The sequence below is a fragment of the Hyalella azteca genome, unplaced genomic scaffold (genome assembly GCF_000764305.2).
Source record: "Hyalella azteca isolate HAZT.00-mixed unplaced genomic scaffold, Hazt_2.0.2 contig6947, whole genome shotgun sequence".
Taxonomy (NCBI): domain Eukaryota; kingdom Metazoa; phylum Arthropoda; class Malacostraca; order Amphipoda; family Hyalellidae; genus Hyalella; species Hyalella azteca.
The window spans coordinates 98,420-121,982 of NW_025937086.1; the positions used below are offsets into that span (position 1 = coordinate 98,420).

General features: G+C 37.8%; 1 protein-coding gene across 1 annotated transcript in view; it reads left to right on the top strand.

Annotated features, from left to right (window-relative positions):
* The window catches only part of LOC108671632, a gene marked incomplete in the record, with an annotated part of 151,304 nt that overhangs the window by 44,299 nt on the left and 83,442 nt on the right, over positions 1-23,563 (top strand). Inside the window, 1 exon segment of the mRNA XM_047881070.1 lies at positions 17,163-18,505. Coding sequence (XP_047737026.1) covers positions 18,271-18,505 — 235 coding nt within the window.

Below are 23,563 nucleotides of genomic sequence, written 5' to 3' on the forward strand. Positions count from 1 at the left end.
ATGTGTTGGTGTGGCATGTGTTGGTGTGGCATGTGTTGGTGTGGCATGTGTTGGTGCGGCATGAGTTGGTGTGGCATTTGTGAGTGTGGCATGTGTTGGTGTGGCATGTGCTGGTGTGGCATGTGCTGGTGTGGCATGTGTTGATGCGGCATGTGCTTGTGTGGCATGTGTTGGTGTGGCATGTGCTGGTGTGGCATGTGTTGGTGTGGCATGTGTTGGTGTGGCATATGTTGATGTCGTGGTTGCAGTGTACAGATTATGGCGGTGTTGCTGTCCAGAACTTCAAATTTTCCTTCACTGCCTGAGTGCTGCCACTTTTTTCTCCATGCTTTTTTTCTCTCCAAAATGAAAAATTTACACGCTCCTAAATTTGTTATAGCGTGCAGCAAAGAACAGAATTAATGACCACCTAAGTTAAATTTTCTATAAACATACGTGTCAATCCTATAATTAATCTTCTACCAAAGTTGTATCATTTTAGGATATTAAAATCACTTCTTGATAGAATAATGTATTTATAGCTCAATGTTATGAATTTTATATCCCGGTATGAGATGTTCGTTCCCGTTGGGAGATATTATTTACTACAAATCTTCTAGAAACTTTAATTACGAAATATTTAGAAGGTATTAAAAATAATAATTTCCTTTCTAAGAATAATGTATTTCTATTTTAATGTTTTGCATGCTAAATCCCCGTAGGGAAGATTTGTTCCTGTGGTGAAGGCAACGGCAAGTACGGAGATGAGTAATGCGTAGGCCAGCTCGCGCTCAATAATAGATATGCCAGAGATAGCTGCTTTAGGAGCCGCGCGTACGGCAGCTCCAGCCTGACTGCACACACTCGAAACGAGATCGCAACTCAGGATTTCTTCAGGAAGTTTTTTTATAATATTCATATCAATTGCCAGCCGCTGTAAGAGGCAATCAAAATATGTAATTTAATCCAATTTTTTGTATGCTCAATTTAAATAAAAACGGAATACTTCCTTTGGAAAATATTTCGTATTCTTCCTTGAGAGTGTTACTGTATTCTTCAATTTATTAAATTCATAAATTATCTTGCTTATATGTCATATCTTAAAGTGACCCGTTGTTTGGTATTGTTTTTGCTCCGTAATAATTACCTTTTATTTTATTATTTGAAAGAATTTTTATAGACTTATATTCAACTCGTTTCAGTTTTTCACCTATGCATCCGTTGCGATAAATAACTAATTCGAACTCAAATGATAGTTAATAACCCAATATCGATTACCATCAATAAAGACTTGTGCAACCTCTCTACAAACTAACTTCTGAATAATTTTATTCCTATTCTCGCTCTCTTTTTTTCAAATCAGAAACACCTGTTCGAACATCTGAATAGAACTGAGCTCATTAAACGTTAGTGTTTCCAAGCCTCTGCTCCTGTCAATGGAAATGGCTTCGCGTAAAAGATAGCGCAAGTAAAGTAAAATTTAATCTTTCTATAGAGATTAAAAACTGCCTAAGGAGTCTCCTGCTTACCGTTACAGTAGATCTGCGTCAGCAGCGAATGATTTGCTCTATAAGGAACATAAGTTGTACAGAAATGTTTGAGAAATTAATCGACGTAAGTAGTAAAGTGGATTAACTTCTTGATATTGTTTTTTCACACGAATAGTTAAATTCATATGAGTTTATAATTTGTACATTGAAAGACAGTTTTTGTTTTTGTATGCAACTGGTAATGTACATTAATTCAATATGTATATTTCTCATTCATTATTGAAAATTTAATCGCCATTTGACCATAATATCTTCCTTTCTTGTTCCAAGTTATTGCAGTGAATCCTATTCTAATTGATTCTCAAGGCTGTGCTCCGTCACCTAATTCAGACATCAAACATGCGAATCGCACCATTAAATATGTGAATGTTTTTAAAACTTCCTATTCATGGACTTAATCACTTTTATTCCTGATTTTATGCACAAGAACGTCAACGCTGCATTCCATACGAGCGTTGCTTTGAAGAGCCTACAGCCATGCTATTCAGGCCGTGTCTTTTAACCCCTTATGAATACCGAGCTAACAAACAGCAATTTACTTCACTTTACCGCAGGCAATTGGATGTAAATTGCGTGTATAATTTGTCCATACTGCTCTGACTAAATTAAAATGTGTTACGGGTAGTTCGTATGATCCAAAGATACTCAAAGCTATCGAATTATTGGTGTGTCTAGCGATCAATCATTGGAAGTAAAATCGCCAGCGGAAATTTAGTGGCGTTGCTAAGTTAATGAATGCGTTTTTAATTTCTAATTCTCAGTTCGTAACCATGATGAACGCTTCAGCGTCACGCAGCCACGCCCATGTAACAAATTTCATAAAGAGAATGATTGCCGTTTTACTGCTTGCTGGTGCCTGTGATCTTGACCAAGCAGGTCAATATTTACAACCCTCTCGGCTAAGGAAACCAAGTTGCCAGCGTCTTTTCTGTGCCAAGCACGACGAAATTTCTAATGCCTTGTCGTTGGCAAACAGGTCAACTTTTACAACCCTTGATCTTAGGTACGTAGGACGAAATTTTCAGCGCCTTATCGATAGCAAGCAGGTTATTTCATGACCAATGATCTTGCCCAAGCAGGATGATATTTTCCGACGCTTTATAGCGTAGCCTAGCAGGTCAATTTTACTACGTTTGATCATTTAAATTCTGTCAAAGCTTATCGATGTTCATTACGCTTATTAATCAGTGGAGGATAGTAGCAAGTTTTTCATAGATTTGCTACGAATTATTAAAACCTAAAGTGCAGTTATTTCTACCACTAAAACCTAAAGTGCAGTTATTTTTACCATTAAAACCTAAAGTGCAGTTATTTTTACCGTTCCAATCACGCTCTTGAGGTCACCGACACACCAACTCAGCCTAAATGATCGTATAGGGTTATTTTCACTGATAATCTTTAATTAAAATCACTTCATTGCACAATCATCCGTTATAGCATATATAATCCACTGTAATCTAAACAATTCACGTGCTGGTCAACTGATGAGAAGATGCCCAAGTCATGTTTCTAGTCTCTGGTTTGAGGCTTTCCTAATCGAGTAAAATGAACAATAATTAAACTTGTAACTAGTAAACAAAGTAATGAATATACAAATCAAATAATGCAACACAAATATAGTATATACATCGATTCAAATCAATTCACATATCGTAAGTTAATAATACACGTCAGGACCTAACAAACTACGTACCTCCGCTCGGGCTTCACACTGCACAATAGTCTAGCAATAATTCACACCTTCCGCATTCCGACTTCCGTAAAGTCTAAACTAAAATGACGTTGAACAACTTCAAGATATTTAATGCATTTAAAGTAAAATAACACGTAAGGTGATAGATAAAATACAAGCTTATACCCCAATAACGCTTTTTTTGGTTAATTTTCAATCTTGGCACAAGTTTTTCTCTCCGTATTTTCTAACCACGAAACAGCGAATTTTAGAGCAACGTTTCTAGCTATGGTGATTATGGCTTCATAACAAATTGCATGACTAACTGAACACAAGATTTAAGGTGCCTATGCATTGCCGCGGCGTGCGACTTGCAGGCGCAGGCTAACGAGCAATAAGGCCTAACTTATGTACAATAATTCTGAATGACCGCAGAAGCCAGTAATGACACTCAGGATTGAGTTTCGGGGCCACCGGCTGCCAGTTCAGCATTTTTATTAAGAAATAAACGACATCGTAACGGCGTAGTTCGCGCGCGTTTATCATTGACATTAAGGTTTTCGGGAATAATTTGCCGCTGGGTTCGAGAAATTCGTATTGGAATTTGGGATCGAGGAAGGTGCGTGTTTGTTCAGGATGATTTGACGTTTATGGGGGGCTTTAAAATTTATCATTGGCATTGCATTTTATGCAGGGATGAATTCATATTTATTCAGGAAAGGAGAATGAATACATTTCATCAAGACGTGAAGAGCAATCTGAATTTTTATCTGTGAAAAACATAACGAAACGAAAAACTATGTTACGAATTTATTCATAGTTATTCTGTAATGTAATAGTGTGGAGCGTTTTGACGCCTCCATGGTTTTAGAAATACATCGTTACACTTATCATTGAGAAGGTTCTTCATTTTATTATCCCGCAATGCTATTTGGATTTTTATTTCAATGATAATTTTATCATGCTAATATTGCCAGCCCAGTCCTATATAACCGTATTTCCATTATTGTTATTGTACTGCGTTCCCTAACACCATTAGAACATTACTTGATCACTATACTACCATTAGCCTACCAGCATTTCCAATCAGTTTTGCAGTAACGTAACTCCCATTATCATGCCGTAGTACCAGTATTATCTGCCCGCGCTCCAGCATTGCTCGACCTGCATACCGGCATTACCAGACCATCATCAAGAATAATTCTAATACTACGACATTTTGACCTCGCACAGAACTGTTCTAGCTGCATGGCCTCTGTTGGACCGGTGTCGGCCTGTGTTTCGACCGTGCGCTGCCTCAGTTTCTGCCAGCCCTGGTCTCTGTTTTGTCCAGCCATGATGGCCACTGTTTCAGTCGGCTGTTGCCTCTGTTTCAGCCGGCTGTGGCCTCTATTTCTGCCCGCTGTGGCCTCTGTTTCTGCCCGCTGTGGCCTCTGTTTCTGCCCGCTGTGGCCTCTGTTTCTGCCCGCTCTGGCCTCTGTTTCTGCCGGCTGTGGCCTCTGTTTCAGCTGGCTGTGGCCTCTGTTTCAGCTGGCTGTGGCCTCTGTTTCGGCCGGCCATGGCCACTCTTTTGACCAGCCATTGCTGTACATATGAGAAACATAAATGAGCGATTCCATGCATGCTTAATTAGATTCAAGCTTGGATGCTTAGCCGATATTTGTTATTCGGTACCGATTAGCTCCCGCCATAAGATCCAACAACTCCCTTGGGTATTTCCTGATAACATCCTCCTTGAATCTGCTCGATAAAACCGGTCCACAGACGAGCTACTATAATCTGAATTATTTAAATTTCTTTAAACTTATTAATGACTCATAAAAATACGGACGCTGATATTATCCTCTTTAGAATCCAATATCATATCTTTTGTAAATCTTTCCTAAACGTCATAACCCTGCAATATATTGTGGTCTCATGGCATGCGTCTAACTCACCATTAAATATTTCTACGAGCTTCCAAATTCTATAAGACGGAATAATTTTGGCGGCATACTTACGCTGACGGAATTCTTGACTACGAATAAATCTGTATCCGTAAAAAATTTTCAATTTAGATTACCAGAGGAACCAACAATATGAAACGTCAGTTATCAGAAGAAACCCCATATTGCATTCAACTACTAAAAATAGTTTCTGATCTCAAAACAGAATTGAACCTAGACCCTGGAATTATTGAGTACACTCGCACTTTAGAGCGATCACAAGTAGAGTTTGCACTCAAGCCGAGAAAAATATGCAACTGTCAATACAAACAGAAAACCTTCATTTCATAACCGACGAACTAAATTTTTTTTAGAAAATTGCAACACACAAAAGGGCCGAGACCGCAGGCTGTAGTGATCTCAGCTTTAGAAATTGGCAACAACGAACAGGAACGTTTCAGCAAACGCGAAGCGATAAACATGCGTTTTCTGCGAAACAGAGCAGACCAGGACAACGCAATATTGCGAGTCGTGTTCGAAGAAGCTGTTAGGATGCCTGGAATATTTTGCATCGCGTCCAATCAAGTTCGACTCTCCCAACGGTGCCATTTGGCTCCTAGGTTCAATGTTCAACCAGGGAATCTAATTTTGCCTCACTGTCACGCAACAAGAATTACTGACTCCTATCGCTTCAAGGAAATATTACCGGAATATTAAAGTAAGGGAGTTCTACAAACAATACGTTGCCAGGCAGAATCCTACCGAATTTGACATTTATGTTGTATTTTGACTCGTCACTCTAGGCTGTATTTACGGCTGTGTGACCCCCAGCCTAAGAGGATGGCTTCAGTGTTACCGTGTAGAATATTCTGACGTATATTGGAACCGTTCCTTCTGTTTGAGAGTTCGGGGCTTATTGCTGTTGTTCGGGCCATGGAACGTTGGCGGCAAGCTATTACTTCGCGTGAACGACCTTAGAGCTATAGACGTTAGTTCAATTACAAATACCTGATGCATTCTACGGTATGGGAATAAATAAATTGATTTGTAAATTAGTGTCTTACATGAGAAACTTCAATTAGTTATGTATACGATTTAAGAATGATACTTGTTTGAGGCGAGAGAATTAATAAATCATGATTGTTTTTACTCGCTGGCATGCAATTTTTGTATACACTGAATATAAGAAATTAATTACATAAAATTCTGAAATTTAATTCAATTGAATGCGTTTCAATTTTCATAATGCTCTAGTGACTGTGAAGCTCATTCGCTAAGTTCTTATGAACGTTTCGCTTCCGCAACGTTTACCTGCAGTTGAAGTACTATTATAATTCAAATAAGTGCTTTAATTTCTTCTTAAGCCTCGTTAACCATGCACCTAGAAAATTCAAAGTTCATCTCATGGTCGAACTCGTGAAATATTTTATAAATCCTGCCCGTGAAGACACTTCACTAGCCCTCGTTTAAAAAAAACGTATATTGTCGTTCTGGATTCGTCCAATAAATTTATTTTCATATTATTTTAATAATCAAAATATTTTTTATGTATTTCATTCGGATAATTTTAATCTGTGACTCAAGCTGACGTTATACATCCCTTCAAATTTTTTGGTAATAACGATTATTCTTGTTATTTGGCCTTTAGATACGAATGGTATGTATATTATTGTGCACGTTGTAAGCGTGTACAGTAAATTTATGCGTATAAGAAAAAAGGTTTTAAATAATAATTGTATACGGTAAATGTGCCCTTAGAAAAAAGGTTTTATAAATAAATGTATCAGTATAAAAAACTTTAAATGATTATTGATATATTGACAAACCGTAAATGTTTACGGTAAATGTATCCATAAAAAAATAACTCTGTACTCACTGCAGTGAGTGACAGAGAGCTCATTTTCTCGTCGACGAAAACGTGAAGTCACGGACGAACTGACAGATGGACGGACGGACGGACGGGCATGGCGAGCACAATGGTGTTTTTTTTCCATAAATGAGAAAATGCGCTAAAAAGGTTTAAACAATCCTTCAATACCCGAAAGTCTAGGGGGCCACACCCAAAAAGTTCTCGAGGTTCTCAGTCCCTCTGCTCGTGACCCAACGACGAGCCGTCTTTGTGCCGAAGAATTTACGTCCCTAGCATCACTCGACCTCCCGAGGAGAGTGGGCCATTGCGGCCGCCATATTGGGCCATTGATTGCCGCCACAACGACTTTTCTGTCAGAGCGATGGCAACACTTGCCACTGGCCGATGGCAACACTTGCCATTAGTGGCACCAACGTCTGCCACTTTGATTGACAGCGACTCAGAAAAAATTCCTAACTTATAAGTTTTATCGCTTCCTTATTAGATTTTGAGCTGCGAGTTGGCATGTAATTCGCAAATTGAATCACACGATCTCCAAGATCGAGAAAATTGTCGTTGACTTTCAGACGACTGATAAATTCGAATTGTGAGCGGTAACCGAAACTTTCAATTCGTTTGGAAACATTGCTTAAATTTTTGGGGTAATATTTCGGAACCTATATTGTAATTTTATAGAGTTTGAACCGAACCTGCGGGTTGGATCCGATCTTTGGCCTGAAAAAGAGCTTGATTTAAATACTGGCTACAATTTACGACCTTCTTCTTCCAAATATTTCGTCTTCGCTTAGATAAAATAAATATCGCAAAACCAAACTACTGTGATTTAAAATTGTGATGTTTAGCATTTTTGGTATGAATTCGTTGATTTAAAGCCATACATGTTTTCTAAATTTTTTAATCAATGCTGACAATGTCGAAACATAAAACACAAAATATAAAGTTAGTCATAGAAATAAATATTTATTCTCTACTCATGTTTCACAGGATACTTACTAACAAGAATTACCAAATGAAATCTTCGTGCATCAATAAATTATACAGTCTTATCATATTTCCGATTCAATTTCGTTTAACATTTCACTCCTCAATATATCCTCCTCTAAGCGGAGTTTTAACCAAGCATTGCAGTTTGGTGTTGAAATATTTAAATTTACTGATACATCTTGACCAATAAACAATTGCCGGTGTTATATTATTAAAATACGCTGATAAATCTTAACCAATTAACGAGAGCCGGGACAATTATCGCTCTTATATTGCACTTCATTCCCCGATCTCTCATGCCCCACAGCAACGAGCTGGTCAACATGCTGGGCATTATTATTCGCAAGTCATCGATCGAGCGCCGCTGGGCTGAGATGAATCGCTATCGCCTGGATTTGGCTATCGACTCTTAATGGTCCCGGTGCTGTGGTGGCGGTCAATCGCCCACCGCAGTCCTGATAGAGCTATCAATGTGCAAATGAATCCACAGCGCCTTCTGTGGCTGAACGTTTTGCGCGCCCGCAACTCCGCAAGAAGATCGTCGAGGCTTTCGACTGGGGGTCTATAAAAGCAATTTATTTGCTTCGCGAAAATAATTCCGATCAATGCACAAATATCATCGGTTATAGCATGCTTTCGTGCGTATGTTTTGGTTTTTGCAATGGAATCTGTACTACATTCGATAGAATTATTTCGATTTAGTAAGAATTATCACCGCCGTTTTCCTCCTGAATTTGTCGATAAAATGACTTTTATTCCCGCGAACAAATCGTACATATTTAATTCTTACGGGGTTCGTCTTACAAAAGCATGAGAAATCGTGTATAATCAATTCATTTAAATTTTCATATAAAAATTATTTTTGAATAATTTGTGGGCCGCTTTTTTAGCTAATGCTCATTATAGTCTCCATTAATAAATGCCACGTCGAAATTGCGTGTGAATTAAAATCTTTAACAAATTATTTTTCATTCGAGGAGGATAAGTGACAAAAAATTTGCATTTTATGGGATCTACGCGATTATAAAAATCTTGCTATCGCAATTTGGCCTGGTCTCTGAAATACAAATGTAATTAATTTTTTAAAATGTACAAATTCAAATGTGATAAATTTTACGCGTCTTCATGTTTAACTGCGTGAAAATGCTACAGAAGCCACAGCCGAAGTATAGTTTGAAATCAAAATTATTTATTGAAAGCAAAATTTTATATTTTCGTTTAATGGTGCTAAATTGTATCCTTCTTTCGCTGCCATCATGTCCCAATAATTTTGAATTTTACAAATTAACTTTTATTCGAAGCGTTTACGAAAAAGATCTTTCAAGATTCATGAGACCAGAAGTGAGCAGGCAACAATGAGCTCATAATTATCATATCTACTGTCGTTTTTTTTAAATATCTCTTATCCTTATGAAAAATATAGTAAGTTTACCAATACTTACCAAGATTTTAGACACAAAAAAAAGACGGCAAGTGAATTCACCAACGTTTTCAAGAATATATGCTGAATTAACTTAGCTTATTTTGCTTTTAAATGAACTGTAAACGTGCGATTTAAGGAACTAATGATATTGGTAAAAGTATTACAGCATTGTCTAGGGATACACGTCCATCACTCGCATTAGCTCATGCACGTTGTCCTGTACTCATCAGGCAGATGTTGCTCTGGCCTTCGTGTTATGCTAAGCGTGTCAGGCGCATGCCAGCCTCGCGTGTCAGAGGTCGTCTCTGAGATGGAAAGAAGGACCTCGAATTGTGGGTGAAAAATGAGATGAGAAGTGTCATGATGTGTTGTGATGTGTCATGTGGTGTCGTGGTGTGTCATGATGTGTCATGGTGTGTCATGGTGTGTCGTGATGTGTCGCGTTGTGTCATGGTGTGTCGTTATGTGTCATGGTGTGTCATGATGTGTCGTGGTGTGTCATGCTGTGTCGTGATGTGTCGCGGTATGTCGTTGTGTGTCATTATGTCATGACATGTCGTAATGCAATGTGTTGTGTGATGGTCTTGACGTGTCACGATGTTTCATAATGTGTCACAATGTTTCATAATGCATCACGATGTGTCATAATGAACCATGTTGCGGCATGATATGTCATATCATAAGTAAAAAAGTGCGTCATGCACGCATGGATCAGCTCTAGAAGTGTGTCGTCGGATAGGAGAATGATTCTCGTGCCACTAAAACATAAAAATTACTTATTTTTATTCTACCGACGGCACGTAACTAAAAGCTACCAAAGACCTAGCCTAAAGAAGGGCAAATTTATTCATGTAGAACATTCATTACGTAAATTATCTTAGGAATATAAATGCTAATTAAACCAGATACGAATGTGGAATAATAATAATAAAGATTCAACTTGAGGAATAATTGATGTATTTTATCATTTCTATCTCAAACTCTGATCTAACAACATTACTTATATAAGTACGATTTTATCAAGCCTCGTATCTCTCAATATTTCCCCCGAACTTATCAAGCCTCGTATCTCTTAATATTTCCCACGAACTTATCAAGCCTCGTATCTCTCAATATTTCCCACGAACTTATCAAGCCTCGTACCTCTTAATATTTCCCACGAACTTATCAAGCCTCGTACCTCTTAACATTACAAATCGTATTCATCCGAATCGGAGCTGGCCGACAACTGGCAATCAAATTTTCACGGATACACAGCCTATGATTTTCCATTGTAGTGTAGAGAAAGACTGGAATGTATCGGTAATCAGAAAAATGAATGGTTCATGTTGTCCAAATAGTGACACTTTCCGCATATAGGGGCAAACTGCTTTTTGTCAGGGGGTAAACTGGGTCAAAGTGACCCACACAGGGTAAATAGTGCATCGCTACTTGGACTAAGTCTCGCTAAAATCTCTGAATGTGAAAGACTGGAATGTATCTGGAAATGTAATTAAACTTGAATGAAGTTCAACTTAGCATGGTGTGTTCCTGAGCTGCATGAATGAAGGACTGTCGGAATATCTCTGTTAAATTTCAATTGTGCTCATGGAATAAACTTATTCGGTTTTGAATTAAATCCGAAAATTTATACAACCTCAAAAATTATGTGACGGATTTTTTTTTTAATTTCAGTCATGAACTCATCTGCTCTGGTTTGTACTCTGATTTTATAAGATTTTGAATCATATTTTGATCTGGTTCATTCTAGTTAGAAAAATGATCATCTTGATAATTATTAACATCTAATAACATTCTGTCTACTTTTACCAAAACAATTAGATTATCTGTGTAACTTGAATGAAAAACCCAACAATTCAGCAATATTAAAAAGCAGGAGCCTTGAATGATATTATCACTCAAGAAAATTCTGCAATTGGCTTGATTTCAGTTACATTTCTGCCTCAAGAGTCAAGAGGATTGCGACAGTTATATTTGATACCCAAAATGTTACACAAAAAAAACTGAAGCTTTTGCAGGTACTCAATTGCTACGATTGAAAGTTAATTTAAATTTGATCATATCTCTTGAAATAGGTATTTCTTTATCGCTCATATTTCGGAAGAAATTGCATTTCTAATTTTCGGTGACGTTTAAGTTAAAATTATTTTTCCCTAAAACTATATGTTGGTCAATTTGATGTGTATTCTCCTTCCCAAAATACCAGGCGGAATCCGCCCAGCCTCAGACCCATTGTCTAAAACAAACATTAAACTTATCACTATTCTCATGCTTTTAAAATAACGTCTGTGTACACCGAGAATTAAATGGGAGTTACGGTATTATATCAGACGCCGCTGTCACATGAATTGAGGAGTTGTTGAGGTTTCGTAACGTCCACCTTTCAAAATAAAATAAAATGCCCAGAAACATCAACATATGTTTAATTAAAACTACGAGTTTTTATTGAGAAGTTTTACAGATGTTTCACAAGAGGATGTTGCCCTGGCGGCCCGCGAGTGATAGACGCTTAATAATTGGCATGAACTCCGCCCCTCGCCATTACCGTGCAGTCTCGTCTCTGTTGACGCCTGGCAGGTGAGTACAGAGCTTGGAGCTGTCAGAGATCAGCGTGGTTAGAGCTTAAAGCTGTCAGAGATCGGCTTGGTTAGAGTTTAAAGCTGTCAGAGATCGGCGTGGTTAGAGCTTGGAGCTGTCAGAGACCGACGTGGTCAGAGCTTGGAGCTGTCAGAGATCGGCGTAATTAGAGCTTGGAGCTGTCAGAGATCGGCGTGGTTAGAGTTTAAAGCTGTCAGAGATCGGCGTGGTTTGAATTTAAAGCTGTCAGAGATCGGTGTGGTCAGAGCTTGGAGCTGTCAGAGATCAGACGTGATCAGAGATCGACGTGATCAGAGATTGACGTGATCAGAGATTGACGTGATCAGAGATTGACGTGATCAGAGATTGACGTGATCAGAGATTGACGTGATCAGATTAAATTTAAAGCGCCTATATTCGGGACTTTTTATCGAATATTGTTTGTTTCTCTATGAATCAATAGATTATGACTTCTTCATATATCTGTTACAATTAGTCAATAAATTATTATTTCCTATGTTCAATGTTCTCTTGCTTGACTTTTGGTTTCGGTTTGAAATAAACATTGTTTGGAATTAAAATAACATCAGAAAAAAGAATGATCATGTTCTTCCTATCGTTACGGAAGGTTTTATTTATTTCGTTTGTAAAAAAGTAAGCACACCGGTAATAATTCTACTTATATTAGTATATGCAATTTTTTCTTTAGAAGAAGCAAGTAGTTTTTCAAATTACTTTACAGAACTATTTGCTCCTTCCATGCTTTGTTAAAAATTTCATTTTTATTAGATCATAATCTTTAGAAAACATTTTTATTTGCTATTAAGCTTATTATACATCAAAGACATTCTAAAGCCACCTCCAATTGACCAACAGTAGAACATATGTCAGGCTATCGATACAGATTTTGCTTCTATTGACCACTTACTGAGCTGAAACGTCCAGCCTACCTCATATTACGTATGCAAATTACACCACCTTATTTGGTATCTGCTTCTCTCACAGCTCGACCTCGACGTCTGTTTTTGTGGCGTTCAGTTAAATGCAGTCCTTGAGCTTGACGAGATATTGGAAAAACACGTGCAAGATCGTTTCTAAAATCCTAATATAGTTTTTATTTAGATATTTCTGTGTGTGATTTCAAACTTCGATTTCATCGTGTTTTTAGCGCATTTTCTCACTTATGGAAAAAGGCGTTATTGTGCTCGCCATGTCCGTCCGTCTGTCTGTCCGTCCGTGACGTCGCGTTTTCGTCGACGGGAAAATGCGCTCTCTGTCACTCACTGTAGTGAGTACTGAGTTACATTTATTTTTTTAAGAAGAGAAGAAAATGCTCTTGATTGTACCTATATGCTATTGTATCGTTTCATTTGTACGAGCGAAGAGAGAAAATAAATGCGCTTGTTACTTACAAAGCTACTGAAGTATAATTTAAGAGAGACTAACATTTATAATTGTTTTAATGAAAAAATAGTTTCCTCCGTAGTTTTTCTGTTTATTTTTCAATTAGAAATGTTGACTCTGATATCAAATATCGGTCGAGTAATTTGGTTTAACCAAATAGATGATTTTTCGGCGCAATATTTCCCTTACTGTATATTATAACCACTTCTGCGAGAAGAAATATACAGGGTGTTTGCATGACTAAAAGTTACAAATTAATAAATTACTCGTACATTATCTCGCGAAACTTGCAGGTTTCATGTTTTTCTAGATAACAAAATCTTAAAAGAAATACAAATTTAGCGTTTGATTGTAGACGAGAGATAACTTCGGGTCTCTCTGGGTTATCTTTAATTTTTTTTCATTAATTGAACAGCTTGAAACTCCCTCGTATGACAATAATGATGGAAAATTGAAAAAAATATGTTCAATTATATTTTAATTATTAAAAGGAATAATTATATTGCTACGTGAATAAATTTCCTTTGAAATTTACTGCTCAGTGCTTTGTAATGAACTGGAATTAATCAAATGACGAATTAAAGTTTTCTACTGCGTGAATGGTGATTATTCACATTTAATTGAAATTTCGTGAGCTTGAGAGCCACCAAAGTTTCTGTTCTTAATGCTGAATTTGCACGAAAAACTCATATCAGAACTGAGAGCACAACTGAAAATGTAAAATAGCCAAGCTTGAGTTTCTTAGAACGAAAACTGGACTCCAATAACAAGACTTTTGACAAGAAATGAACTCAATTCATGATAGATGACAGTAATTTTAAAATTATGTTATGCGGCAGAAAATTTGTTCCGTTGTTTAAATAATTCAATTGTCTCAAAATCTACAAGTGTTACCGAACTTCAATTACGCCGTTTCGCTCATTTATCCTGTCGAAATTAAATTGCTTTTTTTGGTCAAATTAGGTGGTTATTTACTTAGTTTAATACCTCTTTAACCAAACGTAAGATCTCTTAATATAAAAGATCAAATAGATGATGATAAATAATGATAGATGTTCTATAGGTGCGCGTGTAGAAGTCTTGGCCATAACCATATTTACGTCGTACTTCAACCATTGATGATTACGATGTCTATGTGAAACTAAACAAACTGAAAGAACTTAGGAAGTAAATTGGACAACGATTAAACGTATCAAGATTCTAAGAAAAGTGTATTGAAATGTATTTCATATTGTGATGTAACATAAGTGATCAATTGAACTCCCTACCATTGATGAATGCGATAATTTTTGGGCTGCGTGCCTAGATAATATTATTGAATCATTCTGACTTCACAATTTTGTTTTATTGTTAGAAATATCCATATGAGTGTAAAACATTCACGAGTCTTTCTCATTTTGTGAAGAAAGCGTCGAAGTTAGCAAAAAAATGCTGCTCCTATAAAACGAGTAATAAGGAAAATTTTTGTGGGTGCGGGGCACAGCCCTCGTAAAAACTGCCACTATCTTAGAAATAGCCCTTGACAAAGGCAGGAACTTTTTTATTGGAGTGTGTATTATTTCACGATAACTGGAAAATATCTTCTATTTTTTATCTATGCCTTTATGCCTTAATTTAATATACAAATATCCTAAGTTTTGTGCTTGTATTTAACGTATAGGTATATCCTAATTTTGTGCCTGCATAAAATGTATAATCCTAATTTGGTGCCTGGATATAATGTATGTACCCCAGCTTTTTCTAGCGCTCGTTTCTGTTGCAATGCACCGGATATTTTAAATTGTTTTACCTCAGAGAATTAAACAAAATAAATTACGTGTTGATTACTTTGTCAATCTTATCAATCAAGATGAGTTTATGTGGGGTAGATTCGAGCGATTGTAAATTTTTAGAGTTAGAGAACTTATAACAAATTTTATTCAAATTTCATCAAATTCCTCCATCAAACTTTATAATATCTCGCCTGGTTTCGACAATCGGCAGGATAGAAATCATTGAAAACAGTTCACTCTATGCCTGTTTGTTTTGTACCGTCATGTAATCATGACTGTCTTTGTGATTTAATTTTTTCCTTCGATGCCAATGATACGGAGTTAGCAATTTGCGAGGCTACGTAAAAATTTCCAGCAATATCTGAGCCATGCAAATAACACCGGGATGTGTAGTAAGCGCAATAAGAATTGAACTCAAAGCTATTTTTTTCCAGCGTACACTCAGAAAGATTAATTGGCCTGATTGTCCCAATTGAGACACATTTTCTTACCCACAGCACAAACAGAGAGCGGACGCAGCATTAATTTGCCTTTTAACCGGGCCAAACTGTGTCAGGATGACCTACACTAGGTTAAAAAGGGCTTCACTCTATGGATTCTGCACTAATTTTTCTGAGTGTAGATACGAGATAGCAGGCGACATGCCTCTAACCGAGCCTGCATGCCTAGGGCAGCCAGCCCAGCACTGCAGGTGTATCATTGGCAGACTGTCTCCAGGGCTGATCACTGACTGTAAAACTGTACAGCGTGTCATTACAGTGGTTTCTGTCTCTGTAACTACTGCTGCTGCTGTCTCTGTTCCTGTTGCGTGCTACTGCTGGTGCTGCGGTGGTTGTTGTCTCTGTAACAACTGCACGATGCTTCAGCAGTTGCTGTTATCTGTGTAACAACTGCACGATGCTTCAGCAGTTGTTATCTCTGTAACAACTGCACGAATCTACCGCTATTCTCGATGAAATTAAGGCTGCTTCTGCTAAATTCTCTCCTAGATCGTCGAGTCGTGCCGCCACTGCTACCACAGTTTGTGGAAAAGTTCCTACCGCGGCCTCCTGGGCATACAGCCTAAGTGATGTGAAAATTTTTTGTTTAGCTTTCATCGTAGCCCGTACACTTTAGTTACTGGATTAAAGTTTCGTGTTGTGGGGTTAAGTATTTTGTAGGTAGGATTCCTTACATTTCCCTTCTCTGCCTCTCTCGTGCGGGTAGCCGACGTACCGTGTAAGCGACTTTTTGTTCGAGTGTCTTCGTTTCTGTTGCTTTTCACCTGTCCCTCCTTGTCACTTCGTCTCTTTGAGATGCTAACGCTGCTTCTTTCGAACCAGCTTCAGCGGGCTGGACAACTGAGACATTCCGCCCCTTGTGGGTGATGGAACAAATTTTGATTTGACAAACTTGCGATAACTGAGACCTTCCACCTCTTTGGTGATGTTCATCTTGACTTTCGTTGCGGGATAGCTACAGTAAATAGCTGAAGCGCCAGTAAACATTTGGCCACTAAACTAAACGAAACTAACCTTCAACTTCATTTTTTTGTCGTTCAGCAGACTTTACTAATGTTTTACTTATCGTGCTTCAAAGGATATCTGATACGAGTTTATTTTAATTCAAATATTTATTGACAATCCGCAAGACCGATGCAAGTCGCCGAATTTAAGGCTTTGTTTTCATTTGCTTCGACAATGCATCTTATTCCTTTTATAACATGCATTAATTTTTTTATGGAAGTTCTCGTAATATGGAAGTCTAGTATCGTTCTCAATCGCAATGTAAGGTAAAATATAAATAACGTACTTGAAACTCCACTTCAACAAATATTTGTAAATTTTTGTCTCCTTTATCCACATCATGTTAATAAAAAAGATAACATATGAAAGGGTTCACTATGAATGCACTCAGTCGCGCAGTCCATTTCGGTCCAGATATATCTTCATTCTGAATGTCCTTCCCCAACTCGGCCACACTCCGCAGCGCGATTACTAATCCACTTTGTCTCCTTTTTTCCACAGTCGCTGCTTCTACAAAATTGACTGACAACGTTCAACGTCTTTTCGGCATTCACGAAGACGTCGTTTCTCCCCGGCATTCCTCCATGAAAACGGCGGAACGTTCTTTGGTTCGTTGGCGTTCTTATCCTAAAACTTTTCGTCGGCAGCAGAATTTGCATTTGACTTTTGTAGAGGCACGAGTGTTGTTTCCTTTCATCCCTCGATTTTTGCCCAAACATTTAGGCGAAATAAATGAGGGACTGAAGTTTTTTATCTTCGTGCTGATTTTTTATCAAACTTTATTCGACGTCTGAATGTCAAATATTGAGTGCAAGCTTACCCGTTGATGTCACATACCTGGAGCAGGAACCGAGATTTGTGAATTGAAAATCACTTCTTGTGAGATTTTCTTGCCGAAATAAGAAATAAATTCAAGACAATAAATAATTTTGAAAATTGAGTGATTGGAAGACATGTGAGTAATTAAACTCGGGATTTAATGATAATGGTTAAAACATTTGAACTTTAATAATCTCTTTTGAATAACTTCCTTAATCAGTGGCCTTAATCCATGGAAAAAAAATCTGGAAACAACGCCAGAAATATTTCTCTTGTTACTGGACTTGCAATTGGATTAAAATCGCACTGACATTCTATTGTCTTCCCATGATTATTTATTGCTCATTGCATAGCAGCTTAGTTCTTATGAAATTAACGCTTCAAGATCGACGTCTCCGTTTCAGAGAACAATTTTGCTTGCTTTTGAGTACCTGTGCCAGGACAATCCCAAGGATTTACGCACAGCTTCTATTACTGGAGACGAAGTGCGAAGTAATTTAAAGCTTGACTCTACTCTCTTCATGAAGATTATCTGCCCATGACTAACGTCAGAGAATAGTTATTCAGTTTATTATCATTAAACTTCATTACTGCACCCACAAATCTTCTGTTCTCAACCGTCCTGATCGGAATCGTAATTGTGAATAGCACGATCACGTCAGATAACAGCGCCGTGTCGAGCGTGCTGAGGGAGTGCAGGACGCTGCTGCGGGCTCCCTCAGCACTGCTGCGCAGCACCTCATCCCTGCTGCGTTTCGGCAGCAGCAGCAGCAATGAACCGCGGCGTCCGATGCACCTGCGGTCGCCGGAGCTGCGGCGACATGCCGGCGGTCCGCCGAAGATTCTGCCGCGGCCGCCTAAGCCTGCGCCGTCCAACGGCGGCCGAACGTGCGCCCGATGCGAGGGTCGCGACAGCTTCGGCAACAGCGGCGCTAGTGTTCTGTCCCGCGCCTCGTCTTCGCTTAGCGGGTACTCTTCTTCTGGATGTACTCTGCGCACCTCTCTCACTACCGCGCACCACCCCGGTGAGTACTGAACATTTAGTTTTTTGCGTGTACAATTACTTACCGTGTATTTTTTTGACATAACATGTATTTTTGACACATTATGTCGATAACTGTCTCCTCGAACGCTTTTGTGAGACCTTTAATAAGGACTCATTTTCTTTATTGGTCTTTGTTACGTCGTAATTTAAGCCTGTATCTAATTACTGACCTTTTTTATTGCTAAAATAAGTAATTTCTGCCTTTAATAAGGACTTGTTTTCTTTATTGGTCTTTGTTACGTCGTTATTTAAGCCCTGTATCTAATTACTGACCTTTTTTATTGCTAAAATAAGTAATTTCTGTTTTTACGTTAGCAGAAAGTCTATGTAAACTTTTTATATTAATTCAAATAAATTTATTTGGCTTTCTTCTCAATATTAGTTCACACAATCCGAACCCGTCTTGGTAAATATTTGGTGTTCACTTAATTTGAATTATTATTGCACCGTCCTACGCATGAAAATTCTATTTATGATTTCTTTGAATTACATTCAATCATATTTATTGTTTGCCATTACAGTTTGACTGAGCACACTAACTGATCTTTATAACGTCGTTAAACTGATTTCAAATGCAATATTTTGTGAATTTTTCCAACGTGGCTAGAACTTATGATAAATTTGTTTCATTTGAAACATAAATAGTGACTTTGGCTAAAATTTCGAACAAGCGAATAGCGTTTTTGAGCTTTTTATCGCCAATCAATCTATCATATATATTTACATGGGCTTCAATGTCCCAACACGCTATTCGTGACTCGATTAGGACCTCCATCTATACTAACTCTTTATTCATTTTTAAAGTATATGTCATACCTTTGTCATAAATTGAAGTACCATTAATTCCAAAAATGGTGTTTTTAATTGGTAGCTATATGTTTCGGTCCCTCAGGATATCTTTAACTTGGCGTTACATTGGATAGAATTGTCAAAATTGTTTTCGATAAAGTTTCTAGGTATAAACCGAACTAAAAAAATATATTCTACGCGTACTTTTGCCCGACGTTTTCCGGGACCGACTATTCCAGTAATTTTATAATCTTCTATCCCAAATACTCATAATAATAATAATAAAACTAATGAATGCTAAGTAAAGAACGCCCTGTTTGTCTGTACTTGAAGAATGATTTAGATTTGTTTTTTAGGATAAAAACATTGTATCGAAAAATAATCTAAAAAATCATTTTATCCTGTTTAAGATTTTTTGCTTGTTTTAACCTGTGATGCTCTAGCAAACTTCTCGAAAGTACTTCCACCATTTGAATGCCACTCGCTTCATTATCGCTAGTTCGAATTATTACACAATTTTTTTCCACCTTTTTCATCGGTGAAAGTTAGTTAATATTCACATACTGTATCTCAATATCATTTGACCTGGCTTTGGGAAGTTTAATGTTTTTTACGGACATTTCATTTTTCGTTGGTGTTAATTTTGTTTTCTTGGCTTCATTTGTGTCTCGTCGACGCCAAATTAGAGCAAAATTCAGATAATTTATTTCAGCGGATTGAGATAAAAAAATGGTGAGGGTGTTTTATTTGAAGGATTTGTTGGTTCAGAAGTTGGTATTAAAAATAAATTACAGTATTTCACGTTAAATTTTAAATTGCACAATCTCACAGAGATTGCGATTCTAACCTATTCCTAAAAAGTGTTAAGCATTAAAAATTATTTAACAGGGACATGATCTAGTATTCAATTTATAATCCAAAGCGCCCACAAAGTGCCTCAAGATGATATTGACTTTTAATTGACTCTGTGTAATTAGTTCATATTTTTTACACACAAAATATGAATTACTGAATTTTATCAGAAAGGCATAAAATGTGCTTTTCTGAATGACTCTGAAATTGAATTCGCAGTAAAATTTTCTCTGATTGAACGACCAAAGAGGCTCGGGGTCTCCTCTTTCTCCATCTATATAGGCAGAATATATTCTTTATTTCTATTGTTATCCTATACTTTCTTACAACACTTCTCTTTAACTTCACTTCTTGTTGTTTGTTTGTATGTCTGTTACAAATTTTATAATCGATATTTAACACACTTTTACCTCTTCAATCGATCTGAAATTTTACACACTTGAGTAATGTTGGAGACAATGCATGATTCAATTGACAGGATAAATAAATTTGAAAATGTAAAAAATTAAATTAAAAAAAATTTAAATTTTTTTATATTTGATAATAAAATTATAAATTCATTGCACATGTGTAACATCAGAGACACTGGATTCTTTAGAAGTGTTGTCTTTAAAAGTAATTTTTAAATGCATATTATTAATATTATCCCAAGTTATGTTTAAAGTTTGGATCTTAAGCATCGACAGATTTCATGTTCAATAACTCACTATCACATACGGTTTAAATACAGCACTAGGATGAAAAATCGTCCAATTAATTTACAGTTCATAGATGTTTCTTCATACACGATGAACTTCAAGCGAAACAATAGTTTTACTAATGGACTTTATTTTAGAGTGATGATCGTAAGCTTTAGCCTCCCTCCGGCACGTCAGTTTTCGCTGATCCGGCGCTCAGTTTTGAGCTGGACTCGTCCATTCCTCGTTGGACTTTCACCTTCACTCCAGAGAATTGAGTGGTGCCTTGTCCTAATAGCCATGCATTACCACCCTTGTGTGGGTCATCCTGACCCATTTTCTCCCAGCAAAAATGAGTATCAGTGCTACATGCAGAAAATAGGGTATTATTCGGACCATTTGACCCATTAATTTTCTGAATTATCTCAGAAATTTCTATGACGCAATCTGCGGTCTTTCTTTGGGCAGCGAATAATGAGCAACTGTTGTGTGGCTGCGTGCAAAATTCGTTATATGGCTGTGCTAATAAATAGAATAAAGAGGCCGTTCTATCAAAAGTAGGTATGAGATCGAAACTCTGCCAGATGTGAAATCAGCCGCTACTTAGACCGTTACGCGCGTAAAAAAAATTTTGATAATACGGCCTCAACACATTTGGTGTATTTTCAGCCAAGGGATAGTTCTATTCTAAGGATGTGGAGTTCCCAGTCCTCCTATTCTTATCCATGGTCAAGTATCAGCGCTCAGTGGCTCGTATCATTTCTCGTGAGCTCGCCTTACGTTAGTTTTACTTATTATTAATACCCATCAACACTTTTGGCACAGATTAGGATAGATGGGACATTTGAAGTGAAGCGAAAGTGGGAGGTTAAATCTTCGGAAGGTGTAAATTTGGAAAAAGTATTTTTATCCATTACTTCTGGAAGATGCCCTTCAAAGTGTAAACGCAGAGCACTGGCCTATTGTAAACTCTAATAAACATCCTCTGATAGCAAGTTGATGCCACCTTAGCTCCGTTTGCCCCAACTCGAGAACAAACCGCATTATACAAATCAGTCAATAGCCAATACGTTACCTTCTTAACCCCGTCTGCCGATTCGTAAAAAAAAAACATATCAACCACATCATCAGGTTGTAAGTATGCCACACACTTGGTTCCGTGTGCTCTTATTTACGAATTTAATTTCTTGTTTTTATCTGAAGCTTGTACTTTTCCGTACATTTTGCGTGCAAGCAAGTGAGGCTAAATTCTTGAAGAAATTTATTGCGGAGCGTCGACAAATAGCACTCCAGTTTAGAATGAAATTTGAGTTTGGCTGGGGAAGAAAGTTTAACATCGTTCATATATGCATATTTTCCGCATTTTTCAAGTACAGTCTATATGCTCGGTATTTTTACTCGGAACTCTAAAGTTCGCTATTCGTATCACCACTTACAAGTGATCGCAATTCTAAAGTACACCGAAAATATCTTCCTGTTTTTATAGAGAATTTCCGGCCAGAATATTCCTGCAATGTTTCATTCTTTTAACCTACAACAATTTTAAAGATTTCACGCATCTCCATGCGACACAACGTGCTTAGAACTTTGGATGCCTTGACTTTTTGGATTCCATAATTCTGCTCGAACTTCTTGAGGCGTATTAGCTACTCTGAATTTTGAGCTCCAAGTCGTCGCTGTTTGTAAGAAAAACTCCCGTATGAAGTGTAGACAACACTTGGGCGCTTTGCTCGCCGGTATTTACGGACGCTGTTTAGGTGTCGGAAAGGAAAAATGTTCCGGTGAGAGCGGTCTTAGACGTACAAAACTTGACTGTGCAGGGCTCGCAAACTCACAGTAAGTTTGAAACTGAACGTGTGCTAATTTACTTGAAAGGAACTTTGAGCGCAGGAATTTATGTGCGCGACTCTATATATTACAGTCCGCAAGGAATAATTTAGCTGGCCCTCAGTAATTCATATTTCAATTTCGAATCGCTTAATGTGATGACAGTATCCATAGAGATACTTAAATTTTAGTATCAAAGTCCGTAGACTTAACAGGGAATTATCATTTATTGTCGCAATATCTTCGGGTTTCGTTCTTCGGCTCCTACAGTGAGCTGTCATCTTCCCGACACGCTCAGCCCGAGGCCCCGAGACGTCTATCATCTCACACGCTCAGCCCGAGAGCGTCCCTCACATTCGGTCTCCTCACATTCCTCTCTCATCCCTCACTCCAGTCACCTGGCATGCGTGCCTGGCGTCAGGTCTAGTAGCGCGGCACTCGTCAGTGCGCAGATACCAAGTGTGGAGTGTGCTGCTCCTGAGCGCATCGTGCGACATGCCAGGAGCTTTCTGGTGCGTATATGGTGCTTTTCGTGATACTGTCTTGGAAATGCACCATCACGGCCATTACTGTGCTGGTGCGCGCTCGTTTGTGATGGTTTATGAGAACTTAGAGTCTCGTGTTGCTGAATTATTGCTGCTATAGCTTGATTGCAGCAGCTGTTGCTGGAGTCAAATTGCTAGCCCATTCATCTCGACAACCAGAATTCTGCGACAAAATGTTCCGTTAAAATTCCCACACTGGGGATTATGGCGAACTTCTCCATAGCGCGGTATTTCAGCTGAGATTTGTGAGCCAGCCGTTCTGTCGTGGTTAAGGAACGGGATTTTGTTTTAAATCTATTAAATTTATATGTTTTGGTACTATTTTAATGGAAACCGTTAAACTTTGTT